Source organism: Zerene cesonia, chromosome 29 (assembly GCF_012273895.1).
Source record: "Zerene cesonia ecotype Mississippi chromosome 29, Zerene_cesonia_1.1, whole genome shotgun sequence".
Lineage (NCBI taxonomy): Eukaryota > Metazoa > Arthropoda > Insecta > Lepidoptera > Pieridae > Zerene > Zerene cesonia.
The window spans coordinates 3,618,221-3,642,145 of record NC_052130.1 but is presented as its reverse complement, the minus strand read 5'-3'; the positions used below and the strand labels follow the sequence as shown (position 1 = coordinate 3,642,145).

Sequence of the window (23,925 nt, the reverse complement as noted above, 5' to 3'; positions counted from 1 at the left end):
TCTCCCTTATATACTGGACATTGGCGGAGTCCCTATTTACTGGGTGGAGCCATTAATTAAAAGAAGAAGAAGAAGAACGTTCATGTTGTGATTCATATAGGTAGCTTTTATGTGTATTTGATCTTGTAAATTTGTTCTTTCGTGTACATTCATCTAATATGTTTAGCAGATATTTGTAACTTTAAAATAAATTATTTAATTATTGAAAATGTATTAGATATAAAACGTGGATTAGTTTAATAGCTCTATTTAGAAACCAAACCCTGAACACTTTTTATTTAAACGTTCCATGTCATCGATTGATTTTAATTATAAATCTGCGGTCATATGACCGTGAAATGAAATAAATGACTTTCGTTCGATTTGTACGTAATTCTCAGTGCAATGGAATATTTCGTGACTTTGTTGATTTATTTATTTAATTTTCAATATGGTAAGTTCAAGACTACTTAGCTAACTACCTACATAGGCAACAACAAATCATGATTGTCAAAACATCTAATCATACGGAAGGTATTATTTACTTTTATTGCGAAGATCTACTCCTGTAGCTGATGAAATATTACATTATTCATTATTATTTATTGGTTCAAAAAAATTATTTTTCAGCCTTATTAAACTAAGACACAAAGGTTAATAGATAGTAATAATATTTAAGAATATTTCATAAATTACCCTCAATATTTTAATAAATCTCAATATCTTAAATTGTTATTACCCGTTCTATTTGTTTTCAGTTTATCTGAATCATACAGGGCAAAACGTCACAAACGATCTTCTGTCCCTTAGAACAAGACGCATTTTGAGGGGGAGTGAGGTGGGAGACACCAGACCGTACATGGTAATATGTATTTACAGTTCGCGTACAAAAACAATGCCTTTAATAACGTGATACGTGTACCAGGCGCGGGAAATAAATGTGTATGTTACTTGAAGTTTGGTGGCTTTAATCTGGCGGCGAGGTATCTTAATTAAATGAATTTATTTGAAGTTCACACTCGTATAACCTACCCATACTTTGGTAAGTTCACTAGTAAATAAACTTGAAAGACAAAAAAGAACAGGGAAATCATGGGCAGATGTAATATGTACTGAATATTCTATAATATTATATTATCTTCACTGTAGAAACTGCTTTCTGAACCGGTGGTAAATGTTAAAACTATGTTATGATGACTCAAAAGTGATTCTATGAGACGTCTAATTGAAAAAATAATTCATGTTTCAGTTTAAGTTTGAGTCTATCAAGTAAACTCTACGGCCAACAATTCAAATCAAGGACATATCTATCTACAAACATCTCGATGTATTTCATAGTTTCCCCGCTCTCCGCTAAAGTACTCTAGAATGACAAACATATGATACGTTTACAGGTATACTTACGGCCAGCGACAACAGAAACAAAGCTAGACCCGAACTGGTTGTGTGGTGGAGTGATAATTGATTCCCAGTATATCCTGACGTCAGCTGCTTGTATAGAGGACGTTAAGCATTTTTATGTGGTGTCTGGAACCCATAGGTGGTGTAGACTTCATCTCTGTTCCCCTGACTTTGTAATAGTGTTCCGATGTTACAAATTACATTTTTATAAGCAACGGCTATACACAGAATTCAGATTATAAAGTGTTTTATAATCTAAGCTCCCATACTGTTGTTTTGTTAACCAACTTTTCCAAAAATGGAGGAGGTCGCACTAGCTGCACGCCCCGGCTCCGCCCGAGTAGTCATTTACCTCTTATCTATTTATATCTATATCTTTTAAGCTGTATCAAACTGTACATGGCGTGCAAATTTGATTAAAATCGGTTGAGTAGTTTAGGAGTCCATCGCGGATAAACAATCTGACACGTAATTTATGTATATTAAGATACGATTATATAAAATAATACCATACCATATAAAACCGTATTTAATTTTGAACATTATCTACAAGAAAATTGTATAATTTCCGTTCGTTATAGCAGGATTTCAATATTTTAATGTTTTAGATGGTTTCCCATTGGATTATATGACGAATGCATTAAAAATGGTGCTAAGAAAGCGGTGTGGAAGTGTGTGCCGCAACGTAAGTATTTTTGATGATTAATTAATTATTATTAATCGACATTCCAAGTTCACAATTTACAGAGTAGACCTTATTTATAAATGCCATAGAAGTCTCGTTCGTTTGTGCGTCTCCTAATGCCTGAAACTCATTCAAACTTATTGCATTTTCATATAAGTTTTCATTTAGACATTAAATTTATACAACTAAATCGATTTCAGGGATTTTTCCATAATGTAATGATATATAAGGTACCTACTAATATTATATGCGAAAGTTTGTAAGGATGTGTGTGTGTTTGTTGCTCTTTCATGCAAAAACTACTGAACCGATTGCAATTAAATTTGGTACATATACAGCTGGACAACTGATGATGACTTTATGTGGTAGTCGAGCACGCTTCGGCACGAATTGGGCCAGCTCGCACCGGGGAAGTACCACACCCCCACAGAAGACCGGCGTGAAATAGCATTCTGCTGTGTTTCGTTCGGTGAGTGGGGGAGCCGGAGGCCTATATCCTTTTCCTTACCCTTCCCAGTCCTTTCCTTTATTCCTATCGCCAATCCTTTCTTAATCCCTTCCCAAAAAGTCGGCAATCCATTTGTAGAGGCGTAAGGTCTGCAAAGGACCTTATGCCTCTACAAATGTTCATGGGCGGTGGTGGCGCTTACCATCAGGCGTCTCACCAGCTCCATTGCCGACTGTAACATAAAAAAAAAAAAAAAAAAAAAAAAAAAAAAAAAAAAAATAACATATAGGCAACTTTCTATCACGATATTCCTACGGGATACGGACTTTCACGGGTGAAACCGCGGGTCGCAGCTGGTCATGTATATTTTTAAGAGAATATTTTAAAAGTTACACCATTAATACAGATTACGTTTTCGACGGCGCTGATTTCGACAACATCCGCTGGATGGTCAACGACATAGCGGTAGTGAGGGTGGAGGATGACTTCAACTTCGAGAGGCGGATCAGAGGCTGCGACTTCGTGCCCAAGACGATCGCCTATAACAACCAGAGTGAGGACTTGGAGAAGCCGGGGACGGCTGCTTCTATTGCTGGTTGGGGCACTACGGACAGCTTCGGCGATGTAAGCCACTGGTTTAACCGCCCCCACTTTGACAGCCATTTTTATTCTTTATTTCATTGGCATCGAATATCTTCCTTGCTACAAGATTGGCTTTTCCAAGTCTAGTTCTACGTTTTGTATGTAATTTATGCTTTAGTCGAGAAAGCGCAATAGGCAATACTAGACAGAAACATTTACATTTATAATGTAAATTGATATTACAGGTACTTTTTTACACATCTCTACACTTAGCACAGACCTGTGTGTATAAGGCTCCTATATCTTAATTAATTAAATATAGATTTTTCTATATTCTCTATCGCTTCAGGTATATGGGCAGACTACAGAAAATTCACCAGACCTCTTAGAAACAGAGGTAATGCTGATATCCAAAAAGACCTGCAAAGCTCGCTGGCCGGAGCGGTACCACCACATCATTGATGGAAACATGGTCTGCGCGAAGGATAGCTCGGATGAGAATATGAACGATCTTTGTAAGGTATCACTTTTTTATCAAGTTTATGTAGTTTATATAGTACCAGATTCTGTCTACGGCTTCGCCCGCTGGTCAAATTTAACAGTAATAGCGCCATCTATTGGATTTTTTGGGGAGATTTAAATACGTATCATTATTGTCCATTAGGAATTTGATAGGAATGAAGGAGGCTCAAGATTCAAAAATCATAATAGAATTCAATTTCCACGTAAAAGAAATATCATTAAACACACATTTTCGCAATGATAATATTAGTAAGGATTAATTAGTTTGATCTTTCAAATATTTTTTAATATTTTGATTAGAAATGGGTTAGCTGAATTATTTTACGAAAAAAAACCCGATCTCATCATCATCATCAGCCCATACATGTTCCCACTGCTGGGACACAGGCCTCCTATGAGGGTTCAGGCTACAATCCACCACGCTGATCGAGTGCGGGTTGGCAGATGTCAATAACACATTAAAATTTAAGAAATATCTAAACTTAAAAAAAAAATCTAAAATTCCTATTAAAATATAGGAACAAGGGATAAGTTGTAAAGAGCTGGTGTTATCAGATGAGGAGGTGGAAGGGCGCCGGCACATGGTCGCACACAGCAGCGACTTGCACTCCGCTAACCATATGAATGCAACGAGACGGTCCAAAGTGGTTTCGGGAGGGTTTTGTGAGGTACAATTGCATTTAATATCGTGAGCCATCTTATAATTTATAGTTTATTGATCTTTCTAGAAAAAATTCAATAATTATAAGATATAATGTGATTATTTTCATCAAAATAGATCACCGAATTTCCAGATACTCCAGATTCTAAAACAGTACTAAATAACAACGATTTCCTATCAAAGACAAAAACACGAAATCCCGTATCTACGAGTATAATGCTTTTCCCCCTTTCTTACAATTCCATTCCTGCATTCATTATTCCTATCGCCATCAAGCCTTCTTTATCTCTTGCCACTTAAAAGTGGGTAACTTATTTGTTCATGGCCAGTGGTGATCGCTGATCATTTGATTCTTCTGAATGACATACTAAGCCATGTCACCAAGAAGTATTTAGTACTTACACATTTATAATGATGTAAATATATTATAAATAACAATAAAGAATGTGGTAATAACGTCACTGTAGTTACATTTGCAAATTCCTAGCACGTAAAATCCACGAAACTTCCATAGAACGACCACGGCGGGCCCCTCGTAGTGGGTTACGGCACTGGCTCTGTAGTGGTGGGGGTGATATCCGCGTGTCAGACCGCTAACATCACGCAAAAGTGCTACGGGCCTTATCTGTACACCAGCGTGTGGAAAAACAGACACTTAATTGGATGCGCTGTTAATAAGGATATGGCGTATGTATTATCATTATTAGATAATTGTTTTTAACAAAGAACTAAACTGCGTTCAAATTGTCAGGACTTGACCAAATTTATATGGAACCATGTGGCAGGCACCAGCTATCAAATGAAAAGAGAATAAAAAAATCGGTTTATCCAGTAAAAAATTATATTATATTATAAATGCGAAAGTTTGTGAGGACTCATTCACGCAAAAACTATTGAACTGATTGCAATGAAATTTGGTACGTAGACTACTACAATATAGTATTGTATTAATAGTAGTTAGAATTAAAGTTCTTTTCCCATAATTTTTTCATCATATTCTTTTTGAAGTGAAACTTCTTTAGAATCGTTGTGATTTCAAACCGGATGCAACGGAAAAACGACAGGTAAGAGACAGAAATACAAAAATGTGTAGAATGAAGCCGGCAAAGAATGAGACAGAAATATACATACTATTTTATTCATTCTTTTGTCGATTTACTAAAGTTTCACTTCTATCATGTGTGAATCGCACACACACCTTTTTTTTAAGACAAATTCAAACTAAATGAAACTCAAAAACATATAGACTGACTTTATTATGATAATATTATAAATGTTAAATGTTCTTTTTTTGAAAAGATCCGTCAATAAACTTTTGATTAAACGATTCCTTAATTCCCATAACTCTTTGTTTAAAATTGGTGTTCACTTTACATTTAGGTAAATATTTATTTAACAAGGCTCTTTCGTATTTTTTCTCCAATGAAAAACGAATATCTTTCTGAGATATGCTCTCAAATATGTTTTCAGTGCCTCTTGTAAAAGATTATTGAGAACATCACAAACCCGCATTAGTGAGACAATATTCAGCTGGGCGAACCATCCTGAAGGGTAAATATCAGGGCAAGTTTTTATAGTATTACAGCTTGAGAAATAATTCATTAGTGTAATATTTTTTGATGATCGAAAAAAAAACTATCCTATTTCCTAAGTTGGACCAAATTACACATAAAATGCCAAGTTTCATCAAAATCGGTTGAATTGGTGAAGAGTTCATTGGGAACATAACTCATGATACTGGATTTTTATTTATTAAGAAAAACAGGTATTATAAAATATAGAAAATTTTATAATTTTGCTTGAAAACTTCGCGAATACTTCCAAATCACTACATTTTACTAGATTGTTTTTTTATTCACTAATAATCAATTTAATTACTAATCTAGACAAATGCATGGATCTATTGAAATCTATGTATATGTAAATATATATTGGAAATTCCAAAAATACCTACATACGAACTATATTCCAAATGATAATGCAACTGACCACTACCGTGTTAAATAATTAAGTACATTTTAAATGAACTATCGTACATTAGATCATAATTTTATACATTTCAGTGCTGCTAAGAGTGAATCAAAATCAAACTCGATTCGTATGGGAAATACAAAGAAGGTCAAGCAGAGCGCAACTTCGCCAATAAAGGAGAAAGCGCCTGTAAAACACAAAACACGCAAAATATAAATCTATAAAATACCTCTGAATAATGTTTTTTTAACATCACATGCAACATTAACAATTTATTTTTTTAATAAATTTCAATTAAAAAATCTTCTCCCCACTCCATACAATAAGTCCTTTGTTGTATTTCCATATCTCGGACCATATAAGTAGGTAAATCTGTAAATGTTTTTTTTCGGTGCATGCATTTGTTACTGAGATCCTCGAAAACGTCTGGATCGATTGAAATAACAGATTGTGTGTATTCTGGTTGATTCAAGAATTATTTTAGATGTACAATTCGAAGGCGAGCGTAGCCGCGGGCAATGTCTAGTAACCTAATAGTTTCTGGATTCCTTTCATCTGTCCCTTTATAATTTAATAAATAATGGATATACAACTTGCATTTTTTTTTTGTTTACAAAAAAGAAAATCGTAAGGAAACAAAGAATAATCATGAATTAAGTTAAATTATTTTAAAAGCATAAACCTTACTAACATACTTGAATGTGTTTGAATATAAGAGTATATATATTTTTTCTCATTGAAACTTGCTCTTCTTATAGGCCAATAAAAATACATAAGTGCATGTATCAAAAATATTAGGTATTTTACGAAACTGAAATATTTAATTCCAGTGATAACCCAATTAAAAGATTATTAGAATACCTAATAAAAGGACTAGATTAATCTCAGAGCACAATATATCTTGAGAATACAATAAAAATATTCATCCGGCTATCGGCTTCAATCAAAACTTCATATCAACCGTGAAATTGTAGTTATTTAATCATGTTATGAACCAAACCAATACAAGATAATATAATAAATTATTGCTTCTTTATTTGAACATGTTTATTTTTGTTTACCTTTTATTTTTACAGTTTTTTAGTGAGTATGAAAATTATAGCGATCTCATTAAAGGGACCTTGAAATATACTAAATTACTAACATTCTTGTCACTTGAGTGGACCTTATAAAAACTTGTGTTTATTCATTGGGCTTAGATAGAAAACTGAGTTACCTAACTATACAATGTTAATGTAATCTTTCATGTCCATTTTTAGGTATAAAATCGATAGACGTTGCAACCACAATACCAAATTACATACAGAATATTATCACTAAAACGAATATCAGTGATATTAAAAACATTATAAACGGGAGCAGAAGAATCCTAAATGGGGACGAAGTCAGGAATAATAGACCTTATATGGTATGAGAATTGGGACTGATTTTCACTAAAATTTAAGACTGGATTCGATGAAAACTTAGCAGACAAAGAAAATGAGCTTTAAAGCTAACACACAATCCTTAATATAATAAGAAATATCGTCATATTATTTTCTTTAAGGTGTATCTTAAGTTACCATCAAACAATCCGAGATATAAGGACTTTCGGCGATGGGTTTGCGGAGGTGTCATTATACATGACGAGTACATCCTGACGTCAGCGGCTTGTATAGAAGATGCCAAACACTTTTATGTTGTTTCAGGCACTTATAGGTATATAACATGACTTATTTTATAAACTTTACATTTTACGTTTACTTCGTTTGATAATAACCTAATCTCAAATTTTAATTGTCTTTGTTGTGCCCTTGCCTAATTGGCTGTAGTTTTTTGGTTTATAAGCAGTGAATATAATAGTCTAAAAACCTGCATAGGATTGACCTTCAAATGTTTCGAATCAAATAAAACGTGCCCGGAACATAATAGTCTACCTTGATCAGATAATGTTTATTTTAAAAGACAACTCTATTTATATATGTTTAAAGAGATTTAATAGTTAAATAAATAATTCTCATCAGAAAAATCATACAGGTGAAGGTCGATCTTATGCAGGATTCTATCTCCATGTGTTAATTTGTTCGGATTAATCATTATAGGTACATATTACTTGCTATTTATTACAGTTTTTTTTGTCACAAATTTAAGATGTAGATACTTGCAAATTGTAAGAAAAAATTACTTTAGTACTTTTTGTCACTTGAATAAACTTATTTATATAATGACATAATTATTTTTTCTTCAGATACAGCGAAGAAGATGACAGGATTAGTAATCCATGTATCAAAAACGGCGCTAAGAAAGCTGTTTGGAAATGTGTGCCTCGAAGTAAGATATAGATGATATATTCAACAAAAATGCAATTTATGATGCGACATGACATTAAAGACAATTGAACATATCGTCGCATATTATTCTTAAAACAGAAATCATACATAAATCTTATCAATTATCTCCATTTAAACGCGAAAAATTACAGAAAAAAGCTTTTCCAATATTCGTCTTATTGTATCTAATACTATTACGTATTGCATAATCCATTATTTCTCCTATTATCTTCAAACGAAAACTTTATCACGCCCATACTTCTAAATTCAATTCTATAGTACATATTTCCAGCAGTTTCCAACAGTTATATTGTTTTAATATCCCACGTATCTGATATGACGTGGAACAATAAGTCGAAATATGTTACAGACTACGTTTTCGATGGTCATGAGAACGACAATATACGTTGGATGAACAACGACATCGCGATTGTTAAAGTGGAAGACGATTTTGATTTCAACCGCCGTGTGCGCGGCTGTGACTTTGTACCGAAACCCATTTGTTATAACAACCAGAGTAGTCGGTTGGAAGAGCCTGGGACCATCGCGTCTATAGCTGGCTGGGGCAGCACGGCGAAGTACAATGATGTATGTAGATGTAGTATTGATTTATTAGATGAAATTTGTAGATACGTATTCTTGAGATTAAAAAAATATTTATTTAAGAAAGATAAAATCGGATACAATTGCTAAATATTTAAAAAATGCCGCCAACCGTACTGATTAGAGTTAGGATAGCATACATTTCAAAGGCTATGATTTTAACCCACATTGTTAAACAACCTTGTAACAAAAAATCCTTGAGACAGCAAATCCCTCTTTGTTTACTCCTCGATTAGAAATTGATTAAAATAACCTACATATCTTTCCAGAACTTATAACTTATCCTTACTAAATATCCTTATCAAATTTTATTTCTTATTTAATATTATTTAAGTTTCTATTGGCTTACTGGCATCTTTATATGTTTACGTTATTATATAATATATTATAGATATGCTATTTCATTGTATTTATCAGCGAACATTATAAAAGTACAATATCATAAAATAAAGGAAACCAGATGAAGTAGAAGATTGAATTACCTAACAATAATTATCTTCCAGTGGGTAAATCAACGGAGTAAATCGGTGTCGCAAGACCTTTTGCAAACAGATGTTATAATAGTACCCAAGTCCAGGTGCAAACACCGCTGGGGGCCGCGGTACCACAACATCATTGATAATTATATGATCTGCACTAAAGATACCATTCCTGAATTGAGTGAACCTTGTCTGGTAAGCACCTCCTTTGCAAAAAATTCATACAAATTATCTCTACGTATAAGCTAAAAAACAGACCAAAAAAATATGCAGTGAAAATAAATATGTATCAAGGTACCTATAGCGACAATTCAAAAGGTCAGAAAGTAATATTTGACTATACAGTGAAAATCTTAAGAAACAATTTATATATGTAATGGGGAACAGTAAAAATCGTATGAAACAATAAGTATTTAATGGGAAATAGAATACAGACAAATGATAATATATAAGTTTCCGTCAGTTCCCTTACCTATTTGTTGCTTTAGGAATAACCAAAAAAATTTTACGGCATACGTCGAAATTAATTTTTAAAATACAATAACAGCCATGTTTTTTAGGAAAAATATGCAGACTGCACCGATATAATGTATTCTGGTGAGTTTGGATCAGGAGAGGCCAGACGGGCGAATACAAATAACAGCATAGTGCACTCAGCCTCCCACGATCCTGATTGGAGAAGACGTTTGGCGGGAAGTGGGGGTTTTTGTGAGGTAACTTACTTTATTTATTTAGTTCATAATCTGCGAGGGCGTGATGAAAAATACTCATATTCTGACTTAAATAACAATAAGCAGCTGTAGTGGCTCAGTGGTTAAATCAAATTAATTCTGCAAATTATCTGCACATTAATCACATAACCAAAGCTTGGAACGGCGAAGGATAATATCGTGAGGAAACCGGTCTGTGGAAACTCTTATAGGAGACCTTTATCCTGCATTGGAAACATATATGTGCTGATAATATTGAATCTTAGATAATTGTATAATAATATAGGAATGCTCATTATATTGTAAATATTCAGTCTTCACAAAGGTTGAAATATATGGTAATGAGTAGGATTTTCGTTTTAATGTATATTTCATATCTATATCACATTTTTTTTAATTTCTAGAATGACCATGGTGGGCCTCTCGTACATGGTCATGGCCCAAACGCCGTCGTCATTGGAGTGATTTCAGCTTGTCTTGTAAAAGAGAGGACCAACAGATGTCATGGACCCTTTCTGTACACAAGCGTCTTCAAGAACAGAGTGCTTATCAACTGCGCCATTTATAAGGATACTAAGTATAATCTAGATGTTACGCAAATATCATTTTTATTTTTATTCTAAAATGACATAATCTCCTATATTTCAGAGGGGACTGTTCAAAGCTATTTAGAACAAGCGAAACTCATATAGAGGAAGACATAAGTTGGGCTGATCATCCGGATGGGTAGGTGTTTAATGAATTTATCTTACAAGGACTGTATGGTTTAATAGCATACAAGTTAACGTAGTCCTACTAATATTATAAATGCGAAAGTTTGTAAGGATGCGTGTGTGTTTGTTACTCTTTCACGCAAAAATTACTGAACCGATTGCAATAAAATTTGGTACGTAGATAACTGGAAAACTGGGATAACATATAGGCGCAGCTAGTATAGTAATAAACCAGGTATCCCCACGCTTTTCTTACCTATCCAAAACCATCATACGTCCGGATATTTAAAGTTAAGCGTCATAATAGCAACTCGGACATAAACAATAAAATATTACCAGACAGCTGGTTTTTATACATACTTAAAGTGATTATTATATATAAATGTTTGAGTTTGAGTTTGAATTTGAGCAAAGAAACACACACACACATACACACAGCAATAGCGGTACTATAAATAGTTTGTAAAATTATTCAACATCTAGTAATACATAAATAAAATAATAAACATCACATCAAAAACATGACAAATAAAATTTAATTTTGGTTAATATTCCAGGCCCGCTAAGAACGAGGTTGCAAAATCTAGACGTAATAAAGAAGAAATACAAGAAAACAGCACAAATATTATTAAATTAGCGAACGCAACTCCATACGATAAAGTAATGCAACACGGGGGAGTGGTATTAAGAGCTTCTGAAGATCGTGTATTTAATAATGAATCGAATTTAAAGCAATAAATAATAGAGTTGAAAGTATGCGTATTATTAATCCCCTGATATCCATAGACAGTAGAATACTTTCTAGTAAAATCTACAAGTTACTTATTGTACTTTCTGTGTTGTGCCAAAAATACAATCGAAATACTATCTCTTTAGATTATTTGATACCAACAAAAAACATTATGAGCAGATATGATTATATTGTGTAAATACAGAAAAGCATTATAATAAAAAATAGCAATTCCGTTATCAATAATTGAAATATTTTTACAACTTCCTTTGAATTTTGGTATAGGAATTTTAATTTGATATATGTAATTGTTAAAGTCACATTTGTTGGCAAAGCGTATAATTGGCTTGATCAAATATCTACATTTTATAGTTTACTTTTCACATTTAGATTAAACTACAACATGAACTGTATATTTTTCCTTATTAGTATTATAAATATCATCTGTAAGTTTATCATTAGGAGTAGGATCCTTATTTTAACTTTTAACTAAAGCATATATTTAGATATAGATTTTCTTCCAGATTCTGAGGCAATAGAGGTTGCAACTAAAATTCCGCCTGAAGTAAATAAATTATTAAATTTAAACGAGACTAGAAGAATTATTAATGGTGAGGAAGTAACTGAAGGAAGACCATATATGGTTAGTATATTCGACAAATGTGAATTTATCAGCACTTAAAGAACCTAATATTTTAACAAAAAGCACACATATTTTAAAATAAATAGTATTTTTGTATTGCAGGTCTATTTGAAATTGCCACGAAGTAATAACAAGAAGCCAAATTACCGATCTTGGCTTTGTGGTGGCGTGATTATACATGAGGAATATATCCTCACCTCAGCAGCTTGTATAGAAGATGCTGAACATTTTTACGTAGTATCTGGATCTTATAAGTAAGAAAAACATGAATAATTTCGTTTATCTTGTTCACAATCCATAAAAAAGAGAATGATTTGGGAGCTTTATTTTAAATACAATCTTTGTTTAAAACGTATTGATATGAGTAAGTTTAGTGTTCAATTTACAGGTATTCCGATGAAGACGACCGATACAATAATCCTTGCATCAAAAATGGCGCTAAGAAAGCGATATGGAAATGCGTACCTAAGAGTTAGTAGCATTAAATCAATAATTTCGTTCATATTCCAATTAAAAATTGAATCTATATAATGTCTAACTGTTAAAGCAACCATAGAACTAAACATTGATAATTATATCATTTTAGATTACGTATTTGATGGTCACGAAAATGATAACATCAGGTGGATGAATAATGACATCGCGGTAGTAAAAATAGAAGATGGTTTTGATTTCAACAGACGTATTCGGGGATGCGACTTTGTGCCTAAGCCCATTTGTTATAATAACCAGAGTCATACTTTGGAAAACCCCGGTAATGTCGTTACTATTGCTGGATGGGGAACCACTTCTAGATACAACGAGGTTGGTATAACGACAGTACTACTAAATCTAAATCAAGATACGTTTTCGTCTATAGGGCAATATGTGACTTCTATGATATTGATTATTTGATCAATATTTCTTAATTTTCTTATAAAATGCCAACAATTTTAACCAACCTGAAAAATATATTACACAAACAATATATCTCAAAGAAATAAGTTTCTTGTTATAAAGTTAAGTAAAAAAATAGATACACATAAAATGCAGTTTCAATATTGAATGGTTTTCTACCATTTTCTACTTCCACGTCTTGGAGATCATTTCATATTTGAGTATTTATTAGCTCAATTAATATAATTTTAGTGGGTCAATCGAAGAAGGGAAAATCAGCAGAACCTTCTAGAAGCGCATGTCGAGATCATTCCCAAGAACCGTTGCAAACGCCGCTGGGGCTCTCGATACCACAACATTATTGAGAATTATATGATCTGCACCAAAGATATTGGCCAAACGATGTCAGAGATTTGTAATGTATGGCTGCATTCTTTGTTCTTTCTCATAAATTTCTTAAATACTATTTATTTCTTCTATGTGAGAGAATAAAGCATTAAACACATTATGTTTTTAAAATTTCAAATCAGTTTTGTTCAATGGGTCGATAACAATGATGTAGATCATTGAATTTAAATATTACCAGAATTTAAAATTCTAAGTGAACAAAGTTTTACAAATAAATCGTGTGCATATAATAGCAGAAAAAATAAAAATCAATGTATAAGTATACTTTTTAATCTACGATGAAGAAATATACAACTTTAATTTGGGGACTTTGAGAAAATTTTATTTAAAATTTACAGGAGAAATACGTAGATTGTCAAGACATTAACTACTCGGATGATGAAGACCTCCGAAGAGACATCAAGTCAGAGCAAATACCAACCAATCTTGTGATGCACTCCGCCTATCACAATGAGTCAAGCGGTAATGAGTCCAGAAGATATGTTTCTCAGGCTGATGGTGGATTTTGTGAGGTATAATATGAAATTAGGTTCTGGAATTTGTATCGAAATCCTTAAAAATTATATAGAGATTAGAAACTAGCAGATATATTCATGATTCCTGTATATCTAATGTAATTATTTTTGTAATTATTTCGTTTTTTGTTCCATTCTATACATAAAAAACGGAATAAAGATCTAATAAGTAATTAATAAAAGCACTTATAATTCAAGTGTAATAAAGCTATCCACATTAAATGGGTGAACACCGCCATTACGAGTTCATAATAATATTATTTTGATACTACAAGTGCATCACCAATACAAAATGGAATCAAAATAGATCACCATAATCGTAAATGCTATATTCATTAACTAACCTATGACAGCGCAGTACCGGTTACAGTTAGAGTAGGTGTATAACTACTATGGACAGGATGATATTTTAAAATCGTGAAAACTAGTGTTATCTGGCTAAAGTGTTAGATATTCAATTGATTTACGGTATATTAACTAGGAAGTAGGCACGTCATTACATATAGCTAATTTTATTTATTGCTGTATTGTCGTTTCCACCATTTTTGTTTGTGTAATGTCATACTCAGGTATATATTTATATGAACTGATTTTTTAATCCACTTGCAGAACGATCACGGTGGACCTCTGATATATGGAGATGGAGTGAATTCAGTGGTCATTGGAGTAATATCAGCCTGTCTTGTGAAAGAAAGAACCAACAAATGTTACGGGCCATTCTTATACACTAGTGTGTTTAAAAATAGACAGTTCATATCTTGTGCTATTTATAAGGATATAGAGTGAGTTTTAATGTGTTATACTGGAACCAAATTACGTTGATTTTTTGCTTTATCCTTTTAAATATCTTCAGTAATGTTCCTCATTTGCATTTCATCAACGTATTCAATTCCTTAGCAAATAAATCATAGAAACTTTGCATTATAATATCCAAGTAAATATATACTGGTTTAAAAGTTATTTATTTTATTTCAGACCAAAATGTAGACGTCAATTCCGCTCCGGAGTTACACACGTTGAAAAGGTTTTATCATGGAAGGACCATCCTGACGGGTAAACTTTACTTAAAATAATATCTAAAAATTTATGCTCCTCCGTTCTTGCGAACGTTAATTTCCAATCCCTAGTGTAATATGTGTGAATAATGGATTTGGTTAAGAATAATAATAAATCTATATATTTAGTAGGTTTAGATTATACAGTGGATTGTGGCTCAATTTCAAAAGAGCAAAAGAATATGGAGTCTTCTTCATGATTATTGTTAAGTAATAAGTATATAATGTATATTAAAATAATTTATTTAACGTGCTACAACAAAATATTATGTACATGTTAGTGTCAAAGACCGAAAGCGCTTGTTGACCGAAATTCGTTCGACAAATTTAGAAATTCCTTTTAGCCAAATTGGTCGTATTGTGGCAATAAAGAAACCCATGACGTTCTGAAAATTATTTGCCTTTCCATATCGCGACAACAGGCTTTATTACTTAAAAAAAATTAAATTTTACAATACTATCACACAATTTTGACCGCCTCCTTAGTACAGTGGTTAGCGCGTGAGCTTAGAACCGAGGGGTCCTGGGTTCGATTCCCGGTGGGGACGCAAAAAAAAAAGTCTCGGTCTGGCAGGACACAGAAGGCTGATCACCTACTTGTCCATAAAGTAAATCGATCAGTGAAACAGATGTACATCATCTGCCCCATACCCCACTAGGGGACATGGGACTTCACACCACTTTATCACACAATTTATCACCGTTTATCAACAGCCCAGCAAAAAATGAAATAGCTACACCAACCACCGGTGAAGGCATCCCCCATGCTCCTATAGCAGCTGACGATAAAGTTTTCTCGGGAAGTGGCTTCATAATGCGAGCCGATGACCACCGAGTAGCTAATAAAACACATGTATCTTGAATTTAAATAAATATTGAGTCTATAGAGTTTGTAGTTTATTTATTTATTTTGGGTTCACCAAAAGGTATTCCATTAAGCAGATAACATCGAGTGAATATAAGAATTAAGTAAGAACTAAATGCACACCTTAAGTTATAATGGTCCTTTAAAAAATCATATTATACAAGAATTAAAAATTGCAGAAACTCAAGATCGGCTGATCGATTTTATTTCATTGTTTGTCTCTGCTTAGACTAGGATAATGACTCAAATTTAAAACGTACAAAAAAATAACGACTACTCGAGCGCAGACGGGCAAGAAGGTAATTAGTGAAAACTCCAAACTATTCCATTCTGTATTTTGTTTTTAGAATAACCATATTCACGAAATAACCAACAATCAGCCTTCCAAGCATGCAATAGCCCCTAATCAATTTTTAAGATAAGTTTACTAACAAGCCTATCTTTTAAATTATAAAAAAATGAATAAGATTAAAATAACATATTTTAATTGTATTAAATTATTTAATGTTAAAAAATCGTGTAGGAACTTCGGTGATTGAATAATTGAATAAACTTCAATTAGTTTAGAAATCATTTCGTTTTATATCTTGAGGCAACAACGTAATAAATTGAGCAAATAATTAAAAAAAAAACTCTATCAACAAACGACTACAGTAAAATTGCCTTTTCAAATTAATTTTGGGTTTGAAATGACGACCTCCATCTTGTCGTTATGTTTTCTGTTTGCAATAGGTAAGAAAAAGTGAATATCTATATAACATTAATGTTATTTTAATAAAATGAAGGAAATTAATATAATATGACTTTATCGGATACTCAATTATTTTGCGCATATAACTTTAAAGCATATAATATTATACGCCCAGCAATTATCTCGGCTCGAATGAAGGAGTATAAAAACTAAAACAAAAAAAGTGAACGAATTTTTTGTTTGGTTAAGTTGCATTTGGTGTACACAAACTACCAAAATGTATTATTTTTATATAAATAATTAGATCATAATATCCATACTGCCATATTCGATACAAAGTAATGGGTATAATATTAATTCAATGAAATTAAATTCATTGCACAATTTAAGCTCTAGGCAATGTAGCAAACCGAACAACCACCCAAACCCACAATAAGAATGATGGCCACAATCACACCGTAAGGGCGAATTTCTCTAATACTGAGATTGAGGAAATCGCTGACGAAGGTTGGGATTATGAGAACACAACAATCATAGATACAAGGAGAATTTTGTACAGCAAGAGAGTTGGCATTGGAAGGCGGCCTTATATGGTGACTAATATATTACCTAAAATAATCAGACTTAAAAATTAAGTATAACCTACACTTTCGATACTTAAAATATAACCTCTATTGTGGTTACATTGATATCTCGATTAAAGGTAAATGTTATAGGAGTGTCTGTGTCTGAATATACAAATTCTATTCTAGCAATACTAAATATTACACGCATTGTATGTAACAAGTATAATAAATCTCTCATACATGCTCTACAATTGACATAAGGACATGACCAACATTACTTTTATATCCGCTTGTTTCCTCTTTTCCTCTTTGCCGTACCGTATATCGCGTATTTTTTAAACCAGGTATATCTCCAACTAACAAAAGAATCAGCTAAAGCCCACAAATATCGAGGCTGGCTCTGCGGAGGAGTCATCGTCCATCCTTCTTATGTCCTGACGTCGGCAGCATGTGTGGAAGACGCTGATCATTTCTACATTGTCTCTGGCACCACCAAGTTTGTAGATAGCTTTGATTACAAGAACGATGAATGTGTTTGCAAGCACAGACGGAAAGTTGTTTGGAAGTGTATACCTAAAAGTGAGTATAACATTGTTGGCATGCACTAAACAGATTCGAATAAGAATCCTAAATACAACGTATGAACAAAGCATGATGGTTTGGTAATAGCTAACAACAACTACTATAAAAAAAAAAACTATAAAATAAATAGGTGAGGTTCTTTTATTTTTCTAGTTAGTTTACATTGGTTTTCAAGTATTATAATGGTATAAGTTTTTCCTACATATCTCTTAGTTTTATCTTTATTAATTAACAATATAAAGATCTTTTATATTCTAGATTATAAATTCGACTTCCACGACAGTATAAAATGGTCAGCCAACGATATAGCCATAGTTAAAGTCGACAAGGCATTTAAACTGGGCGTTCTTGAGAATGGCTGTGAGTTTGCGACCGATATTGTATGTTATAACAATGTTAGTAGAGAACTGGAGAAGTCTGGAACTAAAGGATTCATCGCTGGCTGGGGCAGTGGCAATCAGTTTAGAGAGGTAAATTTTTGTTCTATTCTCTTTCTGCTAAATGTAAGTTTCTATAGCAAGCACTTTATTTAAATATAAAAAAATGAAATGTACTCTCAAAAAATATAAAATAAAATAAAAAAGATAGCCTAATCGCTTGTCGATCGCTCTTAGGGAGCCCATCTCTATCATCCCCATATTTTAATATTTGAAGAAATGGCCTACATATGAGACAAATATGCATTAAACGTAAATCTATATTAATTTGTATTCAGGGTGTATATCGTCGTGAGAGCGTACATATACCAGAAAACTCGAAATATCTGCAAGAAGCTAAAGTGTGCATTATGGACAACGAGCAGTGCGCCAAGAAATGGGCTCAAAGATTCAGGAGCATCATCACACAGTACATGATCTGCACTAAGGATGTTATGAAGCGGCTCAGCGAAATCTGTGATGTATGGGAAAGATATGTTGTGCATTCCTGAATGTTCAAATTCGTTCTATAGTTTCACTCGTCCCTTTACACCTTGCTTCTCTTGAAAATTATATGGATTATTATGTGTTTGGTAGGATAAGAATGTGATTTTAATATGATTTAAGAAATTTTCTTCTATTCTTCAATAGAAAAAATACGCAAACTGCACGGATGTGGAGTCGAGGCGGCATTTGGAAGAACCTTCAGAAGACCTGCAATCAGTGCATGTAGACTTGGGTAGGCACCTGCGGGACCCTGACGATTATACAGCCCGCCGCTCTAACAAGCAGGGTGGCTTTTGTGAAGTGGGTTCAATATAAATTTACACGGCCAATAATTTTCTGGTTGCCTTTTCAAATAACTGCTTCTACAAATCATTACATAATTTACAACGGCACAATATAACTTCATAAGCTGACACTACAAAAAATTCATTTTAAAATTCTCTTTTTCTTAGAAACTACCCTACAAATGCATTATTGTTTTAATGTCACAGTGAACCTCAAATCAGTTTCAATTTCATGAATTTTAACCTGTTAAATTCTGTATGTGATTTTAAAATAGCCTTTGCAAATAGCATGAATACTTCAAACTAGCATCCAATGGTTTTTATATCGTGCACGCTTCGGCACGAATTGGGCCAGCTCGCACCGGGGAAGTATCACACCCCCACAGAAGACCGGCGCGAAATAGCATACTGCTGTGTTTCGTTCGGTGAGTGGGGGTGCTGGAGGCCCATATCCCTTTTCTTACCCTTCCCATTCCTTTCCTTTATTCCTCTCATCAATCCTTTGCTAATCCCTTTCCTAATTTGAAGAAGTTGGCAATTCATTTGTAGAGGCGTAAGGTCCTTTCCAGACCTTCTCTCTCAGACTCCAAATGTCCATCGGCGGTGGTAGCGCTTACCATCAGGCGACCACCAGCTCCATTGCCGACGGTGATACAAAAAAAAAATTATAATTGTTTTTTATTTCTAGAATGATCATGGAGGTCCACTGCTAGTTAGATATCAAGGCAAAGATCGAGTGGTGGGAGTAATATCTGCTTGCAAAATAGATCCAAAGTCCCACAGCTGTCATGGACCCTTCCTCTATACCAGCGTTTTCAGAAACCGCCAGTTCATTTCTTGTTCTATTAACAAGGACGTTGAGTAAGTCGCAACTATAACTTAGTGCTTTTATATTCGCAGAAGATAAAATGAATCAACGTTTTATAAGAAATCTCTCATTAAATATTTCGTCCTATGAGATGTTGAATTATGGCATTATTTTTCCAGAGAAAATTGTAGGCGAGTGTTCCGGTCTGGTATTACGCATGAAGAATGGGATGTCAATTGGGATAACGTGGAAGAGTAAGCCTTATTAATGTTTTAAGTTTTAATCAATTAGGCGTATCATTCTGAATTCATGATCATCATCAGCCCATATTTGTTCGCATTGCGGGAACACAGGCCTCCTATGAGGATCCACTCCACACATCATTGAACTTTTAATTATTGTACACGCCAGTTTCCTTACAGTGTTTTAATTCACCGTTTTAAGTAATGGTGATGTGGTTAATGAAGAGATAAATAGAAAACTCAATTTATTTCTGGCGCGCTCGTCTAAAACCCCCGAATTTTTTATTGAAGTAGCTCGAGGCCCTTATAAATAATATAATAATCATATAAATTTTACCACAAACATCATGTTGGAATAAATTAATCATAGAAAAAAAAATTCACCTTATCAGTGTTTTTAATATCTAGCAACAAACATTGCTATGCTAATTAAATTGTTGTTAAAGGTGATTTGATAATTTTTAATACTAACTGATTAAGTCATAATACACATTCACATTTAAATAAAACGTTAAATAAGTATCTTGCTTCTTACAGGGATGATGATAACAATAGAGCTGGCAGGTTCGCAATGTTTTGTATTATCTGTTCACACACTACAGTATTTATTTTTTAATCGAGAATGTGTCTCTATTTGCAGTTCGGACAATGATAAAGCGGATGAAAACAGGTTTGATGTGTTTTAAAATTATTTAATAAAATTCTCTTTAATACAATATTTACAAGGTTCTAATTGCAATATTTTAACTTTATAGCGATGATGATAGAGACGCATTGAGGGAAGAAAGGTAACACACACGGTTTTATTTTACAATTCGAGATTTTAATTGTAATATTATTTTTATTTAAAAGCAAGAAAGTGTAGATGAAATCACTGTTAAATAAGAGATGTAGATGACTAGCACGTTTTTTGGGAACGTCGGTTAAAAAAATGTTGATTGCTTTCTATGCATATGAAAATTCTTAAAACGGGGCGTTTAAAAACATTCTTGTTTTATTTTTTTATCAATTTGATCGTTGAAATACCTCTAACACAGCTAGTAACAACACTTCGTATTAGTATACTGTAGCTTTTATTTTAATCATTATAATTGTATAATAACATAATACTCGACAAAAATCAAGTCCAAAAAAGAAGCAAGCGAAGACCAAAATTGACTCAGGCGAAGCAACAGACGACGAAGATGAAAAACAGACACCCAAACCGAAACACTCGAAAAAGGAGGAACCTAAAGAAAAGCATACCAAGTCCAAGAGTAGACCAAAAAGCAAAAAAGGTAAGCGACGAGGGAAGGACAAGAGGAATTCTAACTCGAATCGATCACAGATAAAAGCCGCGTCTTACGAGTCAAGCCGAGACGATAATGTAAACGAACCAGATGAGGAATGATTATAAATCTGTGTTATAGTTACATCATTAAAGAATTGAAATAAAATACCCAACTTGTATTCATTCGGTAATCTATCATTTGCAGAGTAGTTCTCATTGCACGTTTAAGGGTTCTTTTCACCAGATATGCTACGTTGCTGTGGATGAGTTTAATATTTATCAATCATCTAAGTGATGCATAGCTTACTGGTAAAAAACATACAACAATGATGTTTTTATAGGGAAAGATGCGTGCTATAGATGTGTGCTATAAATGCGTGCCTCGAGGTGTAGTATGGATGGTCGCGAGAGGTGTAGCTATGTGCAGAGCGGAGTAACTATAGAAGGCAAGGCTTTGTCGCTGAAAGTAGACAAACGTGGAAGCAAAAATCGATTTATATCGCGCAATTTGCGAAAAAGAACTCATTAAGAAAGTTAATTTTCTTGCACTGCTACGTAGCTTATCAGTGGAAACGGTCATATAGTTTTACTGCTAAGCTCATCGTAGCGTAGTGCACGTCTCTGGTGGAAAAGCAACCTTAAGCTTGATTCCGTTAAAATTTCAGCGATATTTTGATATCCTAGTTCGGTTTTCTAAAATCTCCCTATCTCCTTATCTACTCATGGCACGTTATGAAGTTAGCAATATCAACAAAAAAAGTTCTTGTCGGAAAGTTGGCTTTTTTTGTTCATTTCTCTTTGTTGCAGTGCTACGTCGGTTAGCAAAAAGCACTATATTGAGAGATATATTATTAACATAGTCAAAACTTGAATAATCTTAGGCGAATTTTGTTTTTTTTTTTTTTTCATTCCACATTAAAGACATTTATCGCAGGGAAATTTCTCCAGATTCTCAGTTCAGTTATAATAAAAATAAAACATCAATCAACTAGAAAAATAGAATTTAATTCGTACTTTAACCTCTACGGCAAATACATCACAACATTTATTTCCACAGTATAGAGCTTACGAATAAAAAAAACGAAAAGGTGTTAAATAAAATTTATTAAAAAAAAATATAAAACAAGAACCATCCATGCTCGCTACCCAATGTTATAATTACAAGTGTATAATAAAACAACTTATATACATATTATGTGCGTAATTGAACGTTTGTATAGGCAGTTATTTGCGTTAACAAAAATGTTTAGTAAAAATGCACAAGTCGTATGAATGAAGATCTTGGCGAGTGAATAATAACGTCACTGTGAAAAATACCAGCAACAATATCACAGTGAAAAATAACAGTCGCAATGTAACAACGTGAAATCACCTGCTATTTATTTGCTCGGACGTTCTGAAACTCTAACAAAAAATAAACCAACACTAAATTCGAAAAACAAATCTTCATTCATACGCTTAAAATGAAATCTAGAAGCTACTTTCCGTATTATTATGCTGCGATAACGTAAAATTTCGAAAAATATATCGATATAAAAAACGGATAACTATAAAATACATATAATTTTTTCACTATAAGAGACCAATAGGACACGTGAACGGCGTTCACAAACTATAATAGCTAAATGTCACATACAGAGTGAAAATGTTGACCAATATTTAATAATATTCAATGAGAAAATTTTTATTTTGTTGTCACAGAGATAGACATTTTTTTAAGGTTAGAAGATAATTTTTTTGCCACTTTGAAGCTCACCATACAATATATCATATATATATAATATCTCAAATTGAATTAACATTTCCGTATGTGTAATAAAAATAATATATCACTACAACTTTTAAATATCTCTATGTCATATAATATTTCGTCTGTTACAACATGTTTAACAATTAAGAACACAACATGGAGTATAATTCTCTAATAAAGCTAATTTTCCAGGAAACATTAAACATTTTCACCCCATACCACTTTTTGAGTCTTAAATTTCAAAATCTAATACTGAAAAAGAGCTGACATAATATAACTATTCTATACCAACTTAGATATGTAACCATTAGACCTAAGAGTCGTCGGGAATCACAAGGTAAATAGGACAATCAGTAGTTCTAAAATATATCTTAGAGAAGTTGGCACGATAACGTATAAACGGGAGTCCAAATTCTATCAAATAAATACCCTTAAAACTAATCAAATCCTTTAATAATTTGGAGTCCCGTTTAAAGCACCTTAATAGTTTAAAAAATATATATTTCATCTATTCTACACTAAAATAGCTTCTATAAGACGACATGGAAGAATACTTAAAATATAATATGTATTGAAAACAAGAGTAGAGATTAAATTCTAAGACTAGAGAATCAAAACATCCATATATTATTATATATTTGTAAATATATTTCA

At 33.0% G+C, this 23,925-nt stretch overlaps 4 protein-coding genes across 4 annotated transcripts; all 4 read left to right on the top strand.

Moving 5' to 3' along the window:
- Positions 1-482: 482 nt before the first annotated feature.
- LOC119838014 lies at positions 483-6,465 on the top strand. Its single transcript, XM_038363826.1, has 10 exons — positions 483-513; positions 738-841; positions 1,374-1,519; positions 1,989-2,065; positions 2,920-3,137; positions 3,445-3,615; positions 4,136-4,285; positions 4,793-4,965; positions 5,749-5,829; positions 6,342-6,465. Exons 1-10 carry the CDS (start codon positions 483-485, stop codon positions 6,463-6,465), a joined length of 1,275 nt encoding a protein of 424 aa, XP_038219754.1.
- A 302-nt stretch (positions 6,466-6,767) lies between these two features.
- On the top strand, positions 6,768-11,801 carry LOC119838013. Its single transcript, XM_038363825.1, has 10 exons — positions 6,768-6,774; positions 7,509-7,657; positions 7,796-7,947; positions 8,477-8,559; positions 8,929-9,144; positions 9,678-9,835; positions 10,201-10,353; positions 10,755-10,927; positions 10,999-11,076; positions 11,621-11,801. Exons 1-10 carry the CDS (start codon positions 6,768-6,770, stop codon positions 11,799-11,801), a joined length of 1,350 nt encoding a protein of 449 aa, XP_038219753.1.
- Positions 11,802-12,196: 395 nt separating this feature from the next.
- On the top strand, positions 12,197-16,152 carry LOC119838012. Its single transcript, XM_038363824.1, has 10 exons — positions 12,197-12,203; positions 12,318-12,436; positions 12,539-12,690; positions 12,825-12,907; positions 13,023-13,240; positions 13,565-13,732; positions 14,059-14,232; positions 14,845-15,017; positions 15,211-15,288; positions 16,005-16,152. The coding sequence occupies exons 1-10, from the start codon at positions 12,197-12,199 to the stop codon at positions 16,150-16,152; spliced, it is 1,320 nt and encodes a 439-aa protein (XP_038219752.1).
- Positions 16,153-16,844: 692 nt separating this feature from the next.
- On the top strand, positions 16,845-21,641 carry LOC119838011. Its single transcript, XM_038363823.1, has 12 exons — positions 16,845-16,887; positions 17,237-17,439; positions 17,757-17,991; positions 18,253-18,464; positions 18,710-18,892; positions 19,062-19,217; positions 19,890-20,062; positions 20,189-20,263; positions 20,789-20,815; positions 20,892-20,921; positions 21,007-21,039; positions 21,377-21,641. Exons 1-12 carry the CDS (start codon positions 16,845-16,847, stop codon positions 21,639-21,641), a joined length of 1,635 nt encoding a protein of 544 aa, XP_038219751.1.
- Positions 21,642-23,925: the final 2,284 nt, after the last annotated feature.